The sequence below is a fragment of the Chlorocebus sabaeus genome, chromosome 6 (assembly GCF_047675955.1).
Source record: "Chlorocebus sabaeus isolate Y175 chromosome 6, mChlSab1.0.hap1, whole genome shotgun sequence".
NCBI lineage: Eukaryota > Metazoa > Chordata > Mammalia > Primates > Cercopithecidae > Chlorocebus > Chlorocebus sabaeus.
The window spans coordinates 47,983,369-48,008,429 of NC_132909.1; the positions used below are offsets into that span (position 1 = coordinate 47,983,369).

Consider the following 25,061-nt stretch of genomic DNA (forward strand, 5'->3'; position numbering starts at 1 on the left):
TCAACAAGATATCTTTCTCACCAGATGGGAAGACCTACTCTAGCGTTTACAATGCTCATGTGTTCAAGTGATGCAACATTCATCTGGTCAATGCTTTATTCCTGGGTTAACCTCTCACTTGTCTTCTCTATAGTAAGTCATTCCTTATTATCTGCAGGGGATTGGTTTCAGGACACCCTGCAGATAACAAAATCCACTGATGCTGAAGTCCCTTATATAAAAAGGCATAGTATTTGCATATCAGTTATGCACATTCTCTTGTATACTTTAAATCATTTCTAGAGTACTTATAATATTGAATACAGTGTAAATGCTCTGTAAATAATTGTTATACTTTGTTTAAAAAATTTGTATTATTTTTATTGTTGTATTGTGATTTTTTTAAAAAAAAACAATTATTTATTTATTTTAAATAAAAAAGAAAGAAATGGAGATATATGAACTTTCTGACAAAGAGTTCAAAAATAATTGTTTTAAAGAAGTGCAGCAAACTTTAAGAAAATACAGAGAGACAATTCAACAAAATCAGAAAGCCAATAAATGAACAAAACTGGAAATTTAACAGATTGAAATTATAAAAAGCTCTAGAAATTCTCAAGATGAAAAATACAATGAATGAAATGAAAAATGCAATCTAGAGTGTCAACAGCAGGATTGATAAAGCAGAAGAAATAATCTGTGAACTTGAAGACAGATTATTAGAAAACATACACTCAGAGGAGGAAAACAGAATAAAAAGGAGTGAATAAAGCTTATGGGATTTATGGGGCAGCATAAAGAGGGTAAATATTTGAGTTTACAGGAATCAAAACGGAGAAGGAATGAATAAAGGGACAGAAAGCTTATTAAAAAAATAGTAACTGAAAACTTTCCAACTTTCAGGAAAGATATAAATATCCAGATATAAACAGAGTAATCTTTGATCATGAGGACTGAAAATAATTTAGATCATAGAAGAAGTAAAGGAATTGATGATTAAGTAAATATACATATTGTTCAATCATCTGTAGTTTGTGTTATGATTACATTTGTTAAAGGGGAAAATATTTTTTGGACAATGTACGTAGTTATATTTGTAGGTAATACTAGAATTTTCAAGTAGAAACAGCAAAATGATACAATAAAATAATACAGACCATAACGCCAAATCTTTCACTCAGATCAATAAACCTCATTACACATGAACAACAAGCTTCCACACTTCAATGAGTAGATGTACATCATCGAAAACAAACATTCCATAGAAATTTAGTATATAATTGAAAATTTTACTCTATCATATTTAAGGTCATGTCTAACTCTAAGGTCATGTACAGCCAATTGATTTATGCAAATTTGTCTTTCTGTGTAGACTACACTTGGAACATTTATTTGATGGGCAACTTTTGACTAAGTACTCAGTGCCAGTAAATATAGTAGAATCCATGAATACTGAGTTCAAGAAGAGAACAGGATCCTAATGGGAGTGTAAAATCCCATAACCAGCTATCAAATACACTAGTACGTTAAAGTCTACATTACCAGGAAGATCAATTAAGGTAGTGATACAGAAATGAATGACAAACACAAAAAGTGAAAAGCCATAGCCTCAGAAATTCTTCTCCGATAAAATTACATAAATGGCCTCAGTGCCAAGCGTAGTTTATTCTATAGGAATAGTACAACTCATAACTCTATGAGACTAATGGGAATCTGCAAATTGTTTCTGACCCAAGGTTGGGAATAACTTTGAGAAAGGAGGAAAACAAAGGGAAAATATGTTAAATATTAGAGAGAGAAGAAAGCTTAATAATAGGAGTTGCTTAAGTTTGATGAAGCAGTTGAGATAAAAGAAATAGAAACTTCAGGAAATAAATAGAAAGAGCAATTTCCAATGATCTGATTAAACAACAGCAATATCTGGCTCTGAGGCTTTGAGTCCTGCAATCATGGCTATAGATTCAGCCCTAGGACAACTGGCCCTTTTCTAGTTTCCCTCCCAAAGAATTCTTCAGAGCCCTCTTTATGTCCTTATTCCTCAGGCTATAGATGAAGGGGTTCAGCATGGGGGTGACCACCGTGTACATCACTGAGGCTGTTGCACTTGAGTGTGAGTTGTGGGTTGCAGCTGAGCTAAGGTACACACCTAGGCTCGTACAATAAAACAAGGAGACAACTGAGAGGTGAGATGCACAGGTGGAAAATGCCTTATATTTCCCTTGAGCTGATGAGATTGCACGTATGGAGGAAACGATCTTAGAGTAAGAGTAAAGGATCCCAGTGAGACATCCCCCACCCAGCAGCCTCAGCCTCCCAAAGTGCCGCGATTATAGCTTTTTATTTTGTGTATCCCTTAAGAAATTAATAGACACTGTTTTCCTTTGACTTCCTGTTACCTGCAGATGAATGCGATCCATAACTTGCTACACAGCTTAAAACACACTTTAAAATTTTTATTATATGTCATATCTGTGAGATCCATAAAAAGATCAATGTTTCCTATAACCCATGGGTACTTTGTGAGAAGAGGAACAATTATAGTGTGTTCTTACTTTTCTGAAGGGGTTGCACAAAAGGAAATGTTTTAGCAAATTAGAAGATCTGCATCGGAGAATTGCTTATGCACAGAAAAATTCAAAATGTCATAGTGTGATCAGCGGAAGAAAATAGCATGGGTTTTGTTTGTTTGCTTGTTTGTTTGTTTTTTGGTGCTGCATAAATGAAGGCTTAGTGATTATTAAACCTGCCTGCAACTGGAAAGGATGCTGGTGTAGCACTTCACGCTTTTCATCCTGGGTTCCTTGAAGTTTCTAGTGACTTTCTTTCTTTTTTTCTTTCTTTCTTTCTTTTTTTTTTTTTTTTTTAAGATGAAGTTTTGTTCTTGTTGCCCAGGCTGGAGTGCAATGGCGCAATCTCGGCCTCCTGGGTTCAAGTGATTCTCCTGCCTCAGGCTCCCGAGTAACTGGGATTATAGTCGTCTGCCACCATGCCTGGCTAATTTTTTGTATTTGTAGTAGAATGGGGTTTCACCATGTTGGCCAGGCTGGTCTCGAACTCCTGACCTCAGGTTATCCACCCACCCTGGCCTCCCAAAGTGCTAGGATTTGAGGCTTGAGCCACTGCACCCAGTCCGGTGACTTTCATCTCAAGACTTAAATTGAGGGCATCCACAGTGGAACTTAACATCTCAATTTTCCCTCTTCTTTGAAGTTTCTATATCTTTGTTGTCCATTTGCATTTCAAATGCCAACTCCTCCAATAAAGATTCCCTCAATAAATAACAATATGAGGATGGAAAGATTATGAATATGCTAAAGAGCTGGCCAATAAAAGAAAAGTAATATTTCCATAAGTATGTCATCAATAGCTTCAGTGAAGCAACATTTCTCTATATCTGTTAATGAATGAGTTAGACATGAGGTCCCTGGATGTATGTGGTATCTGGAAGGAAAAAAAAGGGTTATTTTTCTTCCAGAGCTGGAGGCAAGGAGCAGAGAGGAATATTTACATGCTGAGAGTCTAGATCTTCTGAAATAGAATTTCCATAGCTGGCCATGTGCGGTGGCTCATGCCAGTAATCCCAGCACTTTGGGAAGCTGAGATGGGTAGATCACTTGAGGTTAGGAGTTGGAGACCATCTGGCCAATGTCTCTACTAAAAATACAAAAATTAACCAGGCATGGTGGCACACACCTGTAATCCCAGCTACTCAGGAGGTTGTGGCAGGATAATTACATGATACATGAACCCGGGAGGTGGAGGTTACAGTGAGCTGAGATCGTATCACTGCACTCCATGCTGGGTGACAGAGTGAGACTCCATCTCAAAAAAAAAAAAAAAAAAAAAAAAAAAAGGAATTTCCATAGCTGCTCATTAAACATATACTTTCATTCTCCCTTTCTTTTCTAAGATCATATGGCTACTGAGAGATGAGGTGGAAGGCGTCATCCTTCAAGACTTGAGCCAGGTTTAGAAGTTTCAGTTTCCTTGGCCAATAGAATAGGCTGATATTGACAGTGTGCTTGAGGGACTTGGTGTATTTCTGCTGCTGTTTCTTGGAACCCTGCTTGCCAGAGGAGGAGAGGATATGTGGAAGGGAAGACGGTTGTCCCGGACAAGCCCAGGCTACATCATCCAAAAGCAAACTGAGTCCCCAGAATGTAAGAAAACCAAGCCAATATCAGCAAGCCCTTCCCGGCAGACCCACAACTGATTTATACATTCATAAGGAGACTAGAAGAGCTCAGAAAAACTTCCCACCATACAATCACATTTATTAATAAAAACACCATATTAAACCATTTGCTTCTAGGATGGCTTGTTATACAGCAACTGCTAACTGATACAATAACCAAAGTGAAAAGAACTGAGGGAAATTAAAATGACTTGTTGCTTGATATTTTTAGCCTTTGTTGTGATATTTGAAGACTGCAATCATGATTACTGTGTTATTCAAATTTATTTTAGGAAACTGTCTTTAAAAATGACTATGTTGAGGTTCCTTTCTAGGTAAACAGGGGAGGTTGGAAGGTCATGCATGATATTGTTTTGGTTCAGTCATCACCCATTTATTGATTGTAATAAAGTTTAGAAAAGGGGAGATATTTCATTTAAAGCAATAAAAGAAGTCATTCATTTCTTCAGCACTGAAATGTGGGCGGCAAGCCACCCGGGTGCCGAGGCAAGAAACTGAAGTCACAAGCTGTTCCAGTATAATAAAGAAAATACTTAAAATACGAATAGTTATATTAGACATAGAATATAGACAAGATTATACATGAATATTATCAATAATTAGTTTGTAGCATTACTCTTTATTCCAATATTATAATAATGTCTGTTCTACAATTATAATCTAGGAAAAATCAGGCCATACAGAGATAGGAGCTGAAGGGACACGGTGAGAAGTGACCACAAGTGTGAGCCCCCTGTCACGCCCGGACACGGCCACTAGAGGGCTCCTTGGTCTAGCGGTAACGCCAGCGCCTGGAAAGGCACCTGTTACTTAGCAGACCTTGGTCTAGCGGTAGTGCCAGTGCCTGGGAAGGCAACCATTACTTAGCACACTGGGAAAGGGAGGAGTTAGAGAAGACTCTGCTCCACCACCTCTTGTGGAAGGCCTGACATCAGTGAAGCCCGCCGGCAGCCATCCGGAGGCCTAAACCTTGTAACACTGTGCTTCTGCGGTCATGCTCCTGGTCCACTTTCATGTTCCGCCCTGTACACCTGGCTCTGCCTTCTACGTAGCAGTAGCAGAATTAGTAAGAATATTAAAGTCTTTGATCTCTCCGAGAAATGCATAGAAGAAATAGTGACGTAAGCTGTCTCCTCTCTCTCTCTCCACCTCCGCTACAAAACAGCGAAGGGCTCTGGTGGATAGGTGACTCACGTGACCTTACCTGTCGTTGGAGATGACTCACACACCCCCTTGCCTCATATACAATAAATAACAGTACAGCCAGGCATTCGGGGCCACTACCAGTCTCTGCCATCTTGGTGGTAGTGATCCCCTGGGCCCAGCTGTCTTTTCTTCTATCTCTTTGCCTTGTGTCTTTATTTCTACGATCTCTCATCTCTGCACAAGAGGAGAAAACCCACAGGCCCTGTAGGGCTGGTCCCTACACTGAAACAGGAGGGTAATTCAATAATAAAACATAAAACTACCCAATTATTCTTTTTTTTGAGATAAGAGTCTCACTCTGTTGCCCAGGCTGGAGTGCAGTGGTGTGATCTTGGCTCATTGCAACCTCTGCCTCCCAGGTTCGAGTGACTTTCATGCCTCAGCCTCCCAAGTAGCTGAGAATACAGGCATGCGCAACCACACCCAGTAGAGATGAGGTTTCACCATGTTGGCCAGGCTGGTATCGAACTCCTGACCTCAGGTGATCCGCCCACGTTGGCCTCCCAAAGTGTTGGAATTACAGGCATGAACCATCACACCTGGCTTACCCAATCATTCCTCACTGCAGTGAGTGATATCCTTTACACATAAACGGTCTTCCATAATGCAACAAGTAATATCTACGTGTATACAGATATTACATATATAATGAAAAAGGTTTTTCTGCATGATAATACAATGCATATTTTTATTTACTTTTTAGATTTTTTTTATTAGGACTTTAAAAAAATTTATTGTTTTATTTTATTTTTCCATAAGTTATTGGGGTACAGTTGGTATCTTGTTACATGAGTAAGTTCTTTAGTGGTGATTTGTGAGATTTGGGTGCACCCATCACCCGAGCACCCTGTAGCGCAGTAGCATGATCTCAGGTCACTGCAAGCTCCGCCTCCCGGGTTCACGCCATTCTCCTGCCTCAGCCTCCCAAGTAGCTGGGACTACAGGCGCCCGCCATCTCGCCCGGCTAGTTTTTTGTATTTTTTAGTAGAGACGGGGTTTCACCGTGCTAGCCAGGATGGTCTCGATCTCCTGACCTCCTGATCCGCCTGTCTCGGCCTCCCAAAGTGCTGGGATTACAGGCTTGAGCCACCGCGCCCGGCCTATTTGTAGCCTTTTATCCCTCGCCCCCGCTCACTCTTCCTCCCAAGTCCCCAAAGTCCATTGTATCATTCTTATGCCTTTTTGTCTTCATACCTTAGCTCCTACGTATCTGTGATAACATACAATATTTGGTTTTCCATTCCTGATTTACTTCACTTAGAATAATAGTCTCCAGTCTCATCTAGGTCACTGCCAATGCTGTTAATTCATTCCTTTTTATGACCGAATAGTATTCTGTCAGGAACCTCCACGCTGCTTTCCATAGTGGCTGTGCTAGTTTACATTCCCACCAGCCATGTAGAAGTGTTCCCTAATCACTGCATCCACGCCAACATCTACTGTTTTTCGATTTTTTTTTATTATGACTGTTTTTTGCAGGAGTAAAGTGGTATCGCATTGTGGTTTTGATTTGCATTTCCCTGATCATTGGTGATGTTGAGCATTTTTTTCATATGTTTGCTGGTCATTTGTGTATCTTCTTTTAAGAATTGTCTACTCATGTCCTTAGCTCACTTTTTGATGGGATTGTTTGTTTTTTTCTTATGATTTGAGTTTGTTGTAGATACTGGATATTAGTCCTTTGTCAGATGTATAGATTGTGAAGATTTTCTCCCACTCTGTGGGTTGCCTGTTGACTCTGCTGACTGTTCCTTTTGCTGTGCAAAAAGCTCTTTAGTTTAATTAGGTCCCAGCTATTTATCTTTGTTTTTATTGCATGTGCTTTTGGGTTCTTGGTCATGAAATCTTTGCCTAAGCCAATGTCTAGAAGGGTTTTTCCAACATTGTCTTCTAGAATTTTTATAGTATCAGGTCTTAGGTTTAAGTCCTTAATCTATCTTGTGTTGGTTTTTGAATAAGGTGAGGGATGAGGATCCGTATTCATTCTCCTACATGTGGCTAGCCAATTAACCCAGCACTATTTATTAAAAAGGGTGTCCTTTCCCCACTTTATGTTTTTGTTTGCTTTGCTGAAGATCAATTGGCTGTAAGTATTTGGGTTTACTTCTGGGTTCCCTATTCTGTTCCATTGGTCTACGTGCCTATTTTTATACCAGTACCACGCTGTTTTGGTGACTATGGCCTTAGTGTATAGTTTGAAATCAGGTAGTGTGATGCCTCCAGATTTGTTCTTTTTGCTTAGTGTTGCTTTGGCTATGCAGACTCTTTTTTGGTTCCATATGAATTTTATAATTGGTTGTTTTTTCTAACTCTGTGAAGAATGATGGTATTTTGGTAGGGATTGGGTTGAATTTGTAGATTGCTTTTAGCAGTATGGTCATTTTTGCAATATTGATTCTACCCATCCATGAGCATGGGATGTGTTCCCATTTGTTTGTGTTGTCTATGATTTCTTTCAGCAGTGTTTTGTAGTTATCCTTGTAGAGGTCTTTCGACTCCTTTGTTAGGTGTATTCCTAAGTATTTTATTATCATTTTTTTTTTGTAGTTTCTTGATTTGATCCTCCACATAGTCACTGTTGATATATAGAAGAACTACTGATTTGTGTACATTAATCTTGTATCTGGACATTTTGCTGAATTCTTTTATCAGTGCTAGCAGCCTTCTGGAGGAGTCCTTAGGGTTTTCAAGGTAAACAATCACATTGTCAGCAAACAGTGACAGTTTGAATTCCTCTTTACTGATTTGGATGCCCTTTATATCTTTCTCTTCTCTGACTGCTCTGGCTGGGACTTCCAGTACTCTGTTGAAGAGGAGTGGTGAGAGTGGGCATCCTTGTCTTGTTCCCATTCTCAGAGGGAATGCTTTCAACTTTTCCTCATTCAGTATTATGTTGGCTGTGGGTTAAATACATAATTTTAAATTTACTCATACTAACTTTTTTCTCTGACTCTAATGCCATACTAAGACAAACCATTTTTTTCAAATTTGTCCATTTGGAGACATGTAGATGAAAATAAGTTTTTAACCAGTGACTGTGTATGCACTTTGGACACTGAGCTGAGCTGGATAAGAAAAAGGATTCTAAAGATAAGAATAAAACCCGGTGGCAAATAATCGAACAAGCTGATGTGTTAATCACTACATTATCAGGAAGAAGAGTTTAGGTGGTGATGTACAAAGGTATAACGAACACCAAATTGAAAAAGTATTTTCTTCTACTATAGAGTTACACAAATGACTTTCATTTCCAAGTGTAGTCTTCTTCCCCCATTGAAGAAGTACAACATATAACATTTTTCAAAAGAAAAGAAAAATTATTTAGTATGTGTCATTTGAGAAGAAATTATTCTTAAGAAATCCATGTTGCTCCATGAAATGAATGGGATTCCATGTATTTTTATTTTAATTAATTAATTAATTAATTAATTAATTTTTGAGACAGAGTCTCACTCTGTCACCCAGGCTGGAGTACAGTGGTGGGATTTCAGCTCACTGCAAACTCCGCCTCCCCGGTTCCCACCTCAACCTCCCAAGTCGCTGGGATTACAGGCACCTGCCACCATGTTTAGCTAATTTCTGTATTTTTAGTAGAGATGGTATTTCACCATGTTGCCCAGGCTGGTATCGAACTCCTGACCTCAGGTGATCTGCCCCCGTCGGCCTCCCAAAGCACTGGGATGCCAGGCATGAGCCACCATACCTGGCCCCAGATTCCATGTATTTCTGACCCGTAGTTTGTATCAACAGGTGAAAATACAAAAAAAGACAAAAAGCAGAACTGTCTAGATAGCAGACAGAGCAAAAAGCTTGATGAAGTGAGTCACTAACATTGTATAAGGAAGGTGTAATCAAAGTCACGGATAATCCAGGAGGTAAGTAGAAGGAACAATTTCAATGTCCATATTCTAAACAGATTTCAAAGCTCTGAGGCTTTGAGTCCTGCTCTTATGGGCACTTCTTTAGCTGAAGGAAAATTGATCCTTTTATAGTTTTCCTCCAGAGGAATCTCACCAGAGCCCTCTTTATGTCCTTATTTCTCAGACTGTAGATGAAGGGGTTCAGCATGGGGGTAACCACCGTGTACATCACTGAGGCTGCAGCACTTGAGTGTGAGTTACGGGTTGCAGCAGAACTAAAGTACACTCCTAGGAGCGTACCATAAAATAAGGAGACAACTGAGAGGTGAGATGCACAGGTGGAAAATGCCTTGTACTTCCCCTGAGCTGATGAGATTCCACGTATGGAGGAAATGATCTTAGAATAAGAATAAAGGATCCCAGAGAGAGGACCACCGCCCAGCAGCGCAGATGCCAAATACATCCCCATGTCATTAAGAAAGGTGTCAGAACAGGCAAGGTGGACCACCTGATTAAGTTCACAGAAAAAGTGGGGAATTTCCAAGTCTGTGCAGAAGGAAAGCCGCAGCACTATTAAGCTTTGTAACGAGGAATTCAGGGCACTCATGATCCAGGACACCAGAACCAGCAGCCCACAGAGCCTGGGGTTCATGGTGACCGTGTAGTGCAGGGGGTGACAGATGGCCACAAACCGGTCAAAGGCCATCACGGTCAGCATAAAGATATCCAGTCCTGCAAAGAATAGGAAAAAGCACATCTGGGTGATGCAGCCTGCATAGGTGATGACTCTGCTCTGTGTCTGGATGTTCACCAGCATCTTCGGGACAGTGGTAGACACAAAACAGATGTCTATGAAGGACAGGTTGGAGAGGAAGAAGTACATGGGGGTGTGGAGGTGAGAGTCTGAGATTGTGACCAGGATGATGAGCAGGTTCCCAAGCACAGTGACCAGGTACATAGACAGGAACAGCCCAAAGAGGAAGGGCTGCAATTCTGGTTCCTCTGAAAGTCCCAGAAGAAGAAACTCTGAAATTTGTGTATCATTCATCGTTTCCAAGCAATTAATGTGACTACCAGCAAAAGGAGAAAGAGAACATGAAATAAACATGTAAAACAAGTCTATCAGAAATGCTATCATTTGTATTCTAGTCAAGAAGTTAATTTCTATTTTTGAAAGTGTGTTTTTACATTGACAGATAAAATTGTATGCCTTGTGTATGACCTGATAGTTTGAAGTGCATGTACATTGTGGGATGGCTAAATCAAGACCATTAACATTTGCATCACATCACATCGTGATCATTTCTGTGGTAAGAGCTCTTAACGTCCACTTCCTCAGCATTCTTTGAAAATACAATAAATCACCAATAGCAAAATAGTCACCATGCTGTACAATAGATCTCTTGAATTTAATTCTTTTTTTTTTTTTTTTTTTTTTTTGAGCTCAAGTCTTACTCTGTTGCCCAGTCTGGAGTGCAGTGGTGCAATCTCAGTTCACTGCAATCTCCACCTCCCAGGTTCAAGCCATTCTCCTGCCTCAGCCTCCAGAGTAGGTGGGATTACAGGCACACGCCACCACACCCAGCTAATTTTTGTATTTTTAGTGGAGATGGGGTTTCACCATGTTGGCCAGGATGGTCTCCATCTCCTGACCTTGTGATCCACCCGCCTCGGCCTCCCAAAGTGCTGGAATTACAGGCGTGAGCCACCGCGACTGGCCTGAACTTAATTCTTAATGTAACTGTGGTTTTGTATCCTTTGATCAACATTTCCCCAACCCCCCCCTTTCAGCATCATCAGCCTCTGGTAACCTCTCTTCTACTAGAGGTTAATTTCTATATTTTGTTCATGAGTCTGATCTCTATTAGGGGATCATCTGGCTATCTCTAATTAGGAATACCTGCTCCATCTTCAGTCTTTGTCAGAGAGCAAGTATTCCACAGTTTTAATGAGAAGACCTTTTACGCATTTGAGAGATAAAAAGTGAATTTTGATATGTTCCAGGCACTGCCTAGAAAATGAGTGTGTGGTGCTATAGATCAAAAGTCCCTTCAAACTAAAGACAGAGCAAGAATACAAGTAAATACAGATGTCATACACTATGTCAGATGGTGATGAATAGCAAAAAGGGGAAGAATGAGGTAAGAAGGAAAGTGTAGATGGAGTTTTATTACTATTTTTTTTTTACTAGGTGTTCAGCTAAGACCAGCAGGTGAGGTGACAATTCAACAAAGACTATAATGAAGACAGAGCCAGAGTCACCATGTTCCTTGCAGAAGTGTGTGCGGGGCAGAAGGAAGGATCAATGAGAACCCTGAGGAATGTGCTTCTGGCAGATGTTCAAGGCCAGTGAGGAAGCCAACGTGGCAGGGGAATGAGCAGGAGAAGAGGGATGAGAGATGTTGTCAGAGGATGTTGAGGAACGAGGTGGCCTCGTAGTTGCTCAAACTTGAAGACACAAGGGGTCCTGCTGTCCAGCTATTTTTGTATTTGCACTTTATTAATTTCGATGCAATGGTATTCCACCATGAATTACCATGTGTGTATCCTCTTTGTTTTCTGCTGTGGACTTGAGTTCTGGCCTTTATATAATAAGGTGCCTTTTGCAATATAAAGCCCAGGTTCCCTATCTCTGAAATCTCTTCCCACCGTAAAGGAGCATACACACAGACACAGACACACATACACACACAGAGACACACAAACACACAGGCACAGAACACATATACACACATGCTGTGGCTTTCTGGATTTGTTATTGCTATGTTCCTCTTAACAACAGCCATAGTATTATAAAGGAATGGATACCAGGCAAGTTTTTTTGTTGTGTTTTGTTTTGTTTTGTTTTTCCCGAGATGGAGATTCACTCTATTGCCCAGGCTGGAGTGCTGTGGCATGATCTTGGCTCACTGCAACCCCCACCTCCCAAGTTCAAGTGATTCTCCTGCCTCAGCCTCCCAAGTAGCTGGGACTACAGGCATGCGCCACCATGCCTGGTTAATTTTTGTATTTTTTAGTAGAGATGGGGTTTCACTATACTGGCCAGGCTGATCTTGAACTCCTGACCTCAAGATCCACCCACCTTGGCCTCCCAAAGTGCTGGGATTATAGGGCTGAGCCACCGTGCCCAGCCTTCCTGATCCTTTTCTACAGTACTTACTGTGTTCTCAGACTCATCTTGATGGGTTTCCTGAAAGGAAGGTGTCTACATGAAAGTATGACTTCCTTCCTAGCTGGGTGATGTTGGAGACTGAAACCCTATCCCAGACAAGAAATCAGGAAAAGGTGAAGCATCGGTACCTGAGCCAGATTTAGGACTGCAAAAGAAAGAACAGTGTCCCATCCAGCCCAAGGTTGCATATCCTGAAAGCCAACAGGACAAGAGATATTTACAGCTTCATATAACTGATCATGAGGCACATTTTCTCTTGTTATTCTGCCCCTGAGCACACCATGTCCCTGTGGGACATTGCTCGGCACTGAAATTTTTTTTTTTTTTTTTTTTGCATCCTCTGTTTCCAAGACACCAGATTAAGTTGGAAGTGAATCCAGTCTTGATTACTTTCTCTCCGTGGACTTTCTTGACTTCTAGAGACCTAACCTCTTAAGAGGTTATCAAAACCCTGAGGAAAAGTTTTTCTAAAGTCTAAATTGAGGAACTTGTCTCAACTAGGTACCTTGGATATCAAACACATTGACTTGGTTTGGGAGCAAAGTCCTTGATGTCTTCAGGAATTTACTATTCTCTATAGCAAGAGTCTGGACTGTGTTCTCTTAATATAAAACCGTGGGTACAACATTCCTTGGCTTCATGATTCTTTAGCAAACAATTAGAAATGTCATACTTATCACACAGATGAAGAGCTGTCACTTAATCCTTCATTTATCAAACCTTTGGTAATTGCAAGACATATCTTTAGACCTTTCTATACCAGCTTCCCTGAGATTAGCACCTTGGAAAGAATATCTTACAAATTTTTCAAAATTGATTTAAATTCACAGATATAATAGTATGTATTTATTGTGTACAACATGATGGTTTGAAGTATATGTATATACCTTGTGGAACGGTTACATCTAGCAAATTAATACATGCATTATTTCACATTTTTATCATTTTTGTGTTAAGAACACTTAACAGCCATTCTCTTAGCATTTGTCAGGAATGTAGTAAAATATCATCAGTCGTCACAGTCACCATGCTGTACAATAAACATCTTGAATTTATATATCGTAACTGCAATTGTGTATCCTTTGACAAACATCTCCCGATCCCTCTTCCGGCAATTGTCCCATCTTGGTAACCATCGTTTTACTCAGTAATTCTATGAGATCAACATTTTTTGATTCCACATGAGTGAGGTCATGTGATATTTGTCTTTCTGTGCCTAGCATATTTCATGTAACATAATGTCCTCCAGGCTTGTCCATGTTGTTGGAAATCACAGCTTTCCTTCTTGTTTATGGCTAAATAGTATTCAACTGTGAAGATATACCACATTTCAAAATCCATTCATCTTGTTGATGGACACTTACATTGATTTTATACTTTAATTAACAATAGCAATAAACATGAGATGTAGATCTCTCTTCAACACACGGTTTTCAATTCGTTTGTATATATACCAATAGTAGAATTGCTGGATCATATGATAGGTCTATTTTTAATGCTTTGAGGAACCTCCATACTGTTTCCCATAATAGTTGTGGTAATATTCATTCCATCAACAATATACAGGAGTTCCCCACTCTCCACATTGTTTTTCGCATTTTTTATTTCTTGTCTTTTGGATAATAGCCATTCTAACTGAGATGAGGTTGTATCTCATTGTGGCTTTGATTTGCATTTCCCTGATGATTGGTGATATTGGGCATTTTTTCTGTGCCTCTTGACCATTTGTGTGTCTTCTTTTGAGAAATGTCACTTCAGTTCTATGACTTATTTTTAAATCTTTTTTTTCTTGATACTGAGTTATGCTTCTTATGTACTTTGAACATTATCCCTTTGTTAGATATATAGTTTGGAAATGTTTTCTTCCATTTATTAGACTGTTATCTTCAACTTGTTGACTCTTTCCTTTGCTGCACAGAAGCTTTTTAGTTTTATGTAACCCCATTTGTTTATTTTTGCTTCTGTTATCTGTGTTTTTGAAGTCTTATCAAAAAAGTCTTTACTTAAACCAATACCAAGTAGCATTTTTCTTGTCTTTTCTTGTCTTAGTTTCACAGTTTTGAGTCTTCAATTTAACTCTTTATTCTATTTTAAGTTGATTTTTGTATATAGTGGGAGACAGTGGTCAGTTTCATTCTTTTCCCTGTGGATTCTGATCTTTCCAAGCACCATTTATTGAAGAGACTGTCCTTTCCTCAACACGTGTCCTTGGCATGTTTGTTAAAAATCAGTTGATTGTAAGTACGTGAACATATTTCTGGATTTTCTACTCTGTTCCATTGGTCTATGTGTGTTTTTATGTTAATACCATATTGTTTTAGGTACTTTAGCTTTATAATATATTTTGAAGTCAATTAGTGCAATGTATCCAGCTTTGTTCTTTTTTGCTCAAGATTGCTTTAATATTCAGGATGTTTGTGGTTCTATATCAATTTAATTTTTTCTATTTCTGTAAAGAATGTCTGGTATTTTCACAGGGATTGTACTGTGTTCTTAGATAGCTTTGGGTATTATGGACATTTTAACAGTATTAATTTTTTGATTCCATGAACATGGGATAACTTTCCATTTATGTGTAACTTCTTCAATTTCTTTCATCAATGTTTTACAGTTTTCACTGTAGAGATCTTTTACCTCTTTGGTCAAATTTATCCTAGATATTTTATTTATTTACTTTTTTAACAGCTGCCCTCTCTACCTCTATGAGATCCACTTTTTCAGCCGCCACATACGAGAGATCATGTGATATTTTCTTTCTGTGTTGTATTATTTAACATAATGACCTCTAGTGTCACTTATGTTGCCACATATGATAGGTATGGTAAATGGGGTCATTTTCTTGATTTTTTTTTCAGATTGTTTAGTATTAGTTTATGAAAATACCACTGGTTTTTGTGTGTTGCACTGGTTTTGTATTTTGCAGCTTTTCCATTTCTGATTTTTTGAGTTTTCTCTTTTTCTTAATGTAAAATTCTTGCTAAAGTTTGTTAATTTTGTTTATATTTTCAAAAATCCAACTCTTAGTATTGTTGATATTTTCTGTTTTGTTTTAGTCTCTATTTTAGTTACTTCAGCTTTAATCTTTATTATTTCCTTTCTTTTGCTCACTTTGGTCTTAGATTTTCTAGTTCCTTAAGGTATAAAGTCAGGTTGTCTATTCTTTTCCTTTTTTGATGAAGTCATTTATTACTGTAAACTTCCCTCTTAAAATGACTTTTGTTGCATCCCAATTTAAAAATGAAGATATTTTTACATTTCTCTTTTAATTTTTTTAATTGTTAATTTTTGTAGGTACATAAAAGGTGTATATATTTCTGGGGTACATGAAATATTTTGATATAGGCGTGCAATGCATAATAATCACTGTAGGTGATCAGTCAAGGTGGTAGGAAAAATTATAGGAAAAGAACGCAAACCTTCTTGGAAGGCCAGGGGTTTGCATAGCTTCAGAAGAGAGTTTGGCTGAAGGTAGCTGAATTCTCTAAGGATAGGTAACAAGGAAATGTAAGGGAATTGATCTAGATTAGTTAGTTTACTTACGACTCAGAATCTGACCTTTAATCATCAGCGCAGAGGTCTGCTCTCTCCAGGCAGGGGGCGACCATGTTAGTTACCCACAAGTGTGTTGACTCAAGGCCTTTGTCATTAAATCTATACTAAATAAATCCCCGCAGCACCAGCTTGTGAGGGCTGTGGCTGCTACAACTCTTTAGGACACCCTGTTCCGTGTCAGTGTGCCTGATCCCCTAGCCTGCTCTTTCACTAGATATTGTGTCTGAGAGCATTCGTTCATCTGTCGCTCAGTCAGGGTCTGTGGGTCAGACTGGGCAAATCACATCAGGAATAATGGGGTATCCATCCCCTCAAGTATCCCAGCACTTTGGGAGGCTAAGGCTGGTGGATTGCTTGAGCCCAGGAGTTTGAGACCAGCCTGGGCAACATGGTGAAACCCTATCTCTACAAAAAAATACACACAAACACACAATTAGCAGGGCATGGTGGCATGCATCTGTGGCCCCAGCTACTCAAGAGGCTGAGGGGGAGGCTGAATTTTAAATGAGGATGTTAATAGAAATTATTTGATCCCAGGAGGAGGAGGTTGCAGTGAGTTGAGATTGCATCACTGTACTCCACCTGGGTCACAGAGAGTGAGTCTGTCTCAAAACCAAAGAAATAAAATAAAATAAAATAATTTAAAGAAAGAAAAAAACCCTCAAAACCTCTTTGTTATAACAAGCTATTTTAAGCTGATAACTTTGGCCACATATCAAAATTCCACTTTTTATTTATTTATTTATTGAGACAAAGTCTCACTTTGTCACCCAGACTGGAGTACAGTGGTGTGATCTCAGATCACTGAAATATTTGCCTCCCAGGTTCAAGCAATTCTCCTGCCTCAGTCTTCCACGTAGCTGGGACTACAGGTGCACGCCACCACAGTTGACTAATTTTTGTATTTTTAGTAGAGACAAGGTTGCACCATTTTGGCCAGACTGGTCTCGAACTCCTGACCTCAGGTGATCCACCCGCCTTGGCCTCCCAAAGTGCTGGGATTACAGGTGTGAGCGACCATGCCCGGCCACATGGATAAGTTCTTTAGTGATGATTTCTGAGATTTTGGTGCACCCATCAACCAAGCAGTGTACACTGTACCTAATATACAGCTTTTGTCTCTTGCTTCCCTCCAACCCACCTCCCCATGAAGCCCCAAAGTCCATTATATCATTCTTATGCCTTTGCATCCTCATAACGTAGAGAGAACAGGCTAGGGGATCAGGCACACTGACATGGAACAGGGTGTCCTAAAGAGTTGTAGCAGCCACAGCCCTCACAAGCTGGTGCTGCGGGGATTTATTTAGTATAGATTTAATGACAAAGGCCTTGAGTCAACACACTTGTGGGTAACTAACACGGTCGCCCCCTGCCTGGAGAGAGCAGACCTCTGCGCTGATGATTAAAGGCCAGATTCTGAGTCGTAAGTAAACTAACTTATCTAGATCAATTCCCTTACATTTCCTTGTTATCTATCCTTAGAGAATTCAGCTGCCTTCAGCCAAACTCTCTTCTGAAGCTATGCAAACCCCTGGCCTTCCAAGAAGGTTTGCGTTCTTTTCCTATAATTTTTCCTACCACCTTGACTGATCTCCTACTGTGATTATTATGCATTATTGTATCTTTGGTGAGAACACATGATATTTGGTTTTTTGTTCCTGAGTTACTTCATTTGGAATAATGGCCTCCAGCTCCATCCAAGTTGCTACAAAAGACATTATTTCATTTCTGATGCTTTTGAGAAAGTACTTAAGAATTTCACACCTGAAACACATATCAAGAACTGTCATTTTCTCCTTCATTTAAGAAACATTTGGTAATAAGAGCTGTATTCAGGTCTTCTTAGGCACCATGAACTGACATTAGAATCTTATAAAGATTCCCTCATTTATTTCTAGATATATCCATTATACGAGGTCAATGTTATTACCAGGAACTCACTCACCTTTGCAGAAATGGGGTTCAGAAATGTTATGTGATCTGCCCAAAGTGATGAAGTAAGGAATGAGCTTTGATTGGAATCAAGATGTTTCCATTTCTCAAGCTCTAAGTCAGTGGTTCTCAACCAGAGGTGATTATGCCTCCAGGAGACACTTGGGAATGTTTGGATAGATTTTTGTTGTTACAACTGAGAAGGTGCTATTGGTACCTGTAAGAGTTAAAGAAAGAGGAAAGAAACACAAAATATGGCTTGACAGTTAAAGACAGTTTTACTTTAGAAAAAAAAAACCCGAGAGGGGTTTCTGACCAATTTCGATCAGGAGTGGTTCCTCTTACAGGCTAAGAGTATATATTGGTTTTAGGGTGAGGGGCTTATCACAAGCTTGGAATGTTTCTGTGTAGGGAAGTTTTATGGTGGGGCTGGGTTGTCTCTGGGCAGAGAGGAGGTTATCTTGGGCTGACTTCTTTCCGGCCGGAGGGGGGTTATCTCGAGGCTAATATGTTTCCAGTCAGAGAGGGGTTATCTCCAGGCTAGCATATCTGTGTTGGGGGAGGAGTTTGGAATGTTTCTGGTCGGAAATGTTACTTGTGGTTTATGGTTGTGCTGACCTTAACCATTAGGCTGATGCCCTTTGGATTTACGCGGTTTTTGATTAAGGTGAACTTTAGAATGAGGGCCTCGTTCAAGATGGTGATGCTCCTGCTCTATCAGTACCTGGTGGGTTCAAGCCAGAGATACTGTTCAACATGCTACAATGCACAGGACAGCTCTCATCACAGAGAATGATCCAACACAAATATCAACAGTGGGGAGGGGAGCTGGAAAAACACTATTTTAGACCAGAACTTCTTCAACTTCCACGTGCATATTGAAGCAGCGTTGTCGTTTGTCTGGGGTGATACCCGAGGTTCACTGTCTCATGCCAAGGAAGTTAAAGACTCTCACGCACAAAGAGTGAGGTTAAGAGTGGAGGTTTAATAGGCGAAAGAGAGAGAATAGCTCTCTCCCCTGCAGAGAGAGAGGGGCTTCTAAGTGGGTCTTCCAGTTCCTTGGTGAAATGCTCGGGGTTTTATAGATGAGCTTGAGGAGGCGGTGTCTGATTTACATAGGGGATGAGAGATTGGTCAGATCAGCTGTGCAATTTACATAGCCTGGGAAGCAGCTGGCTGCCCCACCCTAATCTTTTATTATGCAGATAATCTCTACCTGACTGGCAACGTGATGCCTGTTCCTTTACTGTACTCATGGTTGACAAAGAAAAGGGAAGATGGAGTCTCCGTGTTGAACATACCTGGCCCCCAGGTAGCCTTTTCCTATTGGCACAGCTGCTGGCATTCACCCGTGCCAGCTTCCCACTTGTCTATGTCTGCAGCTCAAGTTTTCAGGCTGCTCTTAGAAAAGACACGATTAGGGGGCTGCTTTTTGTTAAAAGGGAAGCCTTACCGAGGACTCTCTTACCTTCACTAGCTGCGTAAATAATCTCTTTTTAGCTCCTGTATTGATATTAACCTCTTGGGAACCCTGTTGAAATACACATTGTGATTTGGCAGGGCCAGAGTGGATTTGGAGATTCTGCATTTATCATTAGCTCCCAGATACCCATCCTATTCGGTGGACCATTTTTGGGGGACCCAGGCTGTGGTCCAGTATTAGCATCAGGTGTAAGTATTTTGAGGTTTTCTCCTCCAAGAATCCTGCTACACTCCTAAGATCTGACTTAAGTGGTCAAATGTTGGTCTCAGAGCTCTGCTTTTGCCTTAACAAGTTCACCACTTGCCTCTTGGGCACTTTTGTCAGGACAGAGAGTAAAACTGCTGGGCCATGGTTTCTTATTTATCAGCTTGTGAAATTCCACTTTCTTTATGGAGTTTACCTGTGAGAAGTAAGTAATATTTTAAAGTGCATAGGAAGTTGCCTGGCGCATATAGAATGTTCTATGGACAACATCTACTGTGACTAGGTCTCGGTTCCCCATTTACTAAGTTTATTGTGATGCTGCAAAAATTTCTCGGGAAGAGAAGTGAGTCCAACATTGCCGGGCTTCTGGGAAAAAGCTTGTTATGATCTTGAAGGAGGATCTCCTTCCAGGGTCCCAGGCAGGGTGCAGAGTGCTTGAGAACCCATTATTCCACGTTGTGATGGACACATGAGCATCATCTCTGACCCCCTCACACAGGCTCCCAACAGTTATACTAAGAATTTTTTTTTTTTTTTTTTTTTTTTTTTTTTTTTTTTTTGAGAGACAGTCTTACTCTGTCGCCTAGACTGGAGTGCAATGGCACGATCTTGGCTCACTGCGACCTCCGCCTCCCAGGTTCAAGCGATTCTCCTGCCTCAGCCTCCCAAGTAGCTGGGATTACAGGTGCCCGCCACCATGCCTGGCTAATTTGTTGTATTTTTAGCAAAGACAGGGATTTGCCATGTTGGCCAGGCTGGTCTCGAACTCCTGACCTCAGGTGATCCCCAGCCCTCAGCCTCTCCAAGTGCTGGATTACAGCTGTGAGCCATTGCGCTTGGCCAGGGATATCCTTAAAGCTGATCTTTCTTGTGGCATCAAATTTATTCCTCCAACTCTGTTCGTCGTCCATGTGGCAAATCCACAGCATGTAATACAAAAACATTTGATATAAATGGAAGAATAAAATGCTTGGCTGTCTGTCTCTGCCCCAGGTAGAGTTTATTTTCTATTTCATGGATAGTTATCCATCCCTTCCCACCATTCTGTGTAGGATTGTATGTCTTCACCCATTGCTTTGGTTCTTGATAGTGTATCACATGACAGGGGCATTTGGCTTTGGAAGTAGACAAGTGGCTTGCTTTATCTGGTACCGACACAGGAGCCGACACAGGAGACAGAAATCATTTAGGCACATAGTGAGGGTAAAAGAGTCCTTGGTAAAGCTTCCCTTGTAACAAAAAGCAGCCCAGAAATTATTCTTTTTCTAAGGAAGAGCAGCCTGAAAAATTGAGCTGCAAACATAGATAAGCAAGCTGGAAGCTTGCACAGGGGAAGGCCAGCAGCTGTGCCAATAGAAAAGGGCTATCTAGGGGCCAGACATCTCCGACATGGAGGCTCCATCTTCTCTCTCTCTTTTTTTTTTTTTTGGTTCCCATGTGTACAGTAAAGCAATGGGCAACATGGCACAACTCAGGCGGATAACCCACCTGCATAATAAAAGATTAAGGTGGAGGTGACTAGAAATTCATGCCTGATGCAAATGGCACAGCTAGTCCTAATCTCAACAATACCAAAGTCCCGAAAGGTGTCAGAGGCTGAATTCTGAGAGATCCCCCAAGAGCTCAATGAGGTCTCAATTTATTCAATCCCTTTGAATTAATCAAAAGGGAGTTTACCTTGGCTTGACCTGACCTAATTAGCAGGGCTCTTCAAATACAGTGGGATCTTTATCCAGGAAGAAATGTACAGCATGGGAGAGATTCTGGGGCTGGCCTTTAAGTAGTAAGGTGTCATGTAGTGAGAGATGCCATGTCTTGGTCAGCTCAGGTTGCTATAATAAAATACTATAGGCTGAGCGCGGTGGTTTATGCCTGTAATCCCAGCACTTTGGGAGGCTGAGGCAGGCGGATCACTTGAGGTCAGGAGTTCAAGACCAGCATGGCCAACATGGTGAAACCCCATCTCTACTAAAAAACACAAAGATTAGCCAGGCGTGGTGGTGCACACCTGTAATCCCAGCTGTTCAGGAGGCTGAGGCAGGAGAATCGCTTGAACCTAGGAGGCAGAGGTTGTGGTGAGCCGAGATCGCATCATTGCATTCCAGTCTGGGTGACAGAACGAGACTCTTCTCGAAAAAAAAAAAAATAGAAAAACAAAATACCATCAACTGGATGGGTTGTCAACAAGAGACAGATTTGCCGCAGTTCTGGGGCCTGAAGCCCAAGACCATGGAGACAAAATGATTGGGTTCTGGGGTGGGTCCTGTTCTGAGATGCTGATGGCTGACTTCTCATTGTATCCTCACGTGGTAGAAAAGGAGTCAGCCAGCTACTTTCCTGGCCTCTTTTATTAGGAGCATTAATTGAATCACGGGGCTCCGCCATCCTGACCTAATTACCTCCCAAAGTCTCCAACTCCAAATATCATCACATTGGGAATTATATTTTAGCACATGAATTTTTTTTGGGGGGGGGACAAATATTCAGTCCATAACACAATATGTCTAGAATTTAAGGAATTTAAACCCATAAGATCTAAGAGGCTAAGCTACGGGGTATTTTGCCTTTGTGGAACACAGAGTGGTATAATGGACACTGGAAACTCAGAAGCAGAGATAGTGGGGGGGGGATGTGAGATGGAAAATTACCTATTTGATATATTGGGTACAGTGTACAATATTTGGGTGATGGAAGCACTAAGATCTCTGAATTCACCACAATGGTATTCATCCATGTAACCAAAAACCACTTGTATCCCTAAAGAGGTTGAAATTTAAAAAATTTAAAAAGAGTTTCTCAATGGAAGATCTATCTATCCATCCATCCATCCATCCATCTATCTATCTGTGTATATATAAATATATATTTATATCTAATTACTATCTATTCCTATACCCCTCTCTATAATTAGACAGATGGACAGATGGTATATATATATTTCTATCTATTATCTATCTAGCTAATATTTATATATTTAGATATATATCTAACATGTATATTTAGATATCTCTCTATCCATCCACCATATATATTAATATATTATATAATATATTATATGATATATGATATAGTATATGTAATTATATATAATAATATATTAATATATAATAATATTTATTATATATTATATGTAATTATATATAATAATATATTAATATATAATAATATTTATTATATATTATATATAATTATATATAATATATCATATACTATATCATATATCATATAATATATCATATATCATATAATATATAATATAATATATAATATATATTATATAACATATTAGATCATGTAATAATATATATTATATAACATATATTATGTAATTACATATTATATATGTATAATATATATTATATAACATATATTATGTAATTATTATTATAACATATATGATATGTTATAATTATAAAATTATAATATATTATTTTATTTTTTATTTTATTTTTTTTTTTTTGAGACGGAGTCTCGCTCTGTCGCCCAGGCTGGAGTGCAGTGGCGCAATCTCGGCTCACTGCAAGCTCCGCCTCCCGGGTTCACGCCATTCTCCTGCCTCAGCCTCCCGAGTAGCTGGGACTACAGGCGCCCGCCACTGCGCCGGGCTAATTTTTTCTATTTTAGTAGAGACGGGGTTTCACCGTATTATGTATTATATTGTATATTATATTATATATTATATTGCATATATTGTATATTACATAATATATGGTAAAATATATTATATATAACATGTATTATTATATAATTATTATATATGTATATAATCTATATAAGCCCCTAGGATCTAAGAGTGAGCCTCGTGCAACAGTTAGCAAGGTAAGAGGGCCTCAGTCTTAAAAACACAACCCCTGAGTGAGGAGGAGAATCCTGAGTTGTAGATGAGAATCAGCCTGAATGACACATAAGCTGTGCTTTCACGCTTGTGTGTTTCCAAGCATGAAACTCCTCATTGCTTTGGCAAAAGCAACAGGAAAACAAGGACTACAGTAAATACCCATGGCTTTATGACAAATAAACACAGTTTTCTCCCGTTTGATGAGGAAAGAGCAATGGTCTGAAGATGTCAACAGCTGTGTTCCAAACACAAGTCAATGATTGGAATATCCAAGGGACCTAGTAAAGACCAGGTACTCAGTCTTACACTTTGGATAACATTTTAATCGAGGGCTGTGAAAAGGTGCAATGGCACTTAGACCTCTGAAAAGCACAGAGTTCAAAGAGAAGGAGTAATGAAGACTGGATTCACATGACTTCTAACTTGATTCTCTTGGGAACAGAGAATCAGCAGGAAATTGTTCTTTCTTTTCACATCAGTGTTCCACAGGGAAATCAGGGGCTCCAGGCTTAGAGTAACAACAGGGAAATATATCTTGCTAGCAGATATTAGGAGCTGTAAATATTTCATCTGCTGTTGTCCCTGGGATTAGACAATCCTGGGCTGGATGGGATGTGGTTGATTCTTTTGTAGTCCTAAGTCTGGCTATGGGGCTGATGCTTAACTCTGTCCTTCTGTCTGTCTGGAGACAGAGCTTCAGTCTCCATCATCAACTACCCAGGGAGGAATTTAAACTTCCATACAGAGACCTTCATCTCTGAGACCCCATACAGGTGAGTCTGAGACCCCAGAAAATATTGCAGGAAATGTTCAAAGAGAATGGAAGCCACGAATGTTTACCTGAGGTCACCTAGTATCAAGCCAGGTGAGAGATTCATGTGTGTGTGTTTGCCTTGTTGACTTACTTATAATTAGTTTATTTAATATGTTAAAAACGTGTCTGTAAGACTCAGCAATGCAGGGATTGTTGTTGACAATTAATTGAGGGATATGGAAGTTCAACTGGATGAGACTGAAGAAGGATTGGAAGACATAAGGTGGTTCCAGTAAAGTTAGAACCTAGGAGGTTTCAGTTAAAGAAGTAGGAAAGGGGCCAGACATGGTGGCTCACACCTGTAATTCCAGCACTTTGGGAGGCTGAGGTGGGCAGATCACCTGAGGTCACGAGTTCGAGACCAGTCTGACCAACACAGTGAAACCCCACCTCTACTAAAAATACAAAAATGACCAGGTGTGGTGGCACACACCTGTAGTCCCAGCTACTTAGGAGGCTGAGGCAGGAGAATTGCTTAAACCCAGGAGGCGGAGCTTGCAGTTAGCTGAGATTGTGCCATGGGCACAAGAGAGAAACTCTGTCTCAAAAACAAACAAACAAACAAACAAACAAACAAACAAAAAAGAAGTAGAAGAGTAGAATGCAGAATATTAGGTGTGGGTGGATGTGCAATCAATTGGGGGCTTATTTTTAAAATTAAGATGAGTGCATTTGGGTATGTTTCTGTATTCATTAGAAAGATCTAGAACAATGGGATGCTTAAAAATAATACCTTGCAACAGTAGTTCACAAGACAGACATTTCACAGTATCTTCTCTCTCTTGTTAAATATTCACCTGAATAAAATAAATGTTATTTGATAGGT

General features: G+C 39.8%; 1 protein-coding gene across 1 annotated transcript; it reads right to left on the reverse strand.

The window, feature by feature from the left end:
• Nucleotides 1–9,328: 9,328 nt before the first annotated feature.
• LOC103234054 (olfactory receptor 7A17-like) lies at nucleotides 9,329–10,312 on the reverse strand. The gene has a single exon (XM_007995554.3). The coding sequence runs from the start codon at nucleotides 10,286–10,288 to the stop codon at nucleotides 9,329–9,331; it is 960 nt and encodes a 319-aa protein (XP_007993745.2). The 5' UTR covers nucleotides 10,289–10,312.
• Between the last annotated feature and the right edge of the window lie 14,749 nt (nucleotides 10,313–25,061).

Bases quoted from the DNA above. Each gene is read 5' to 3' on its own strand.
- LOC103234054 (XM_007995554.3), bottom strand. From the start codon at position 10,288: ATGAATGATACACAAATTTCAGAGTTTCTTCTTCTGGGACTTTCAGAG.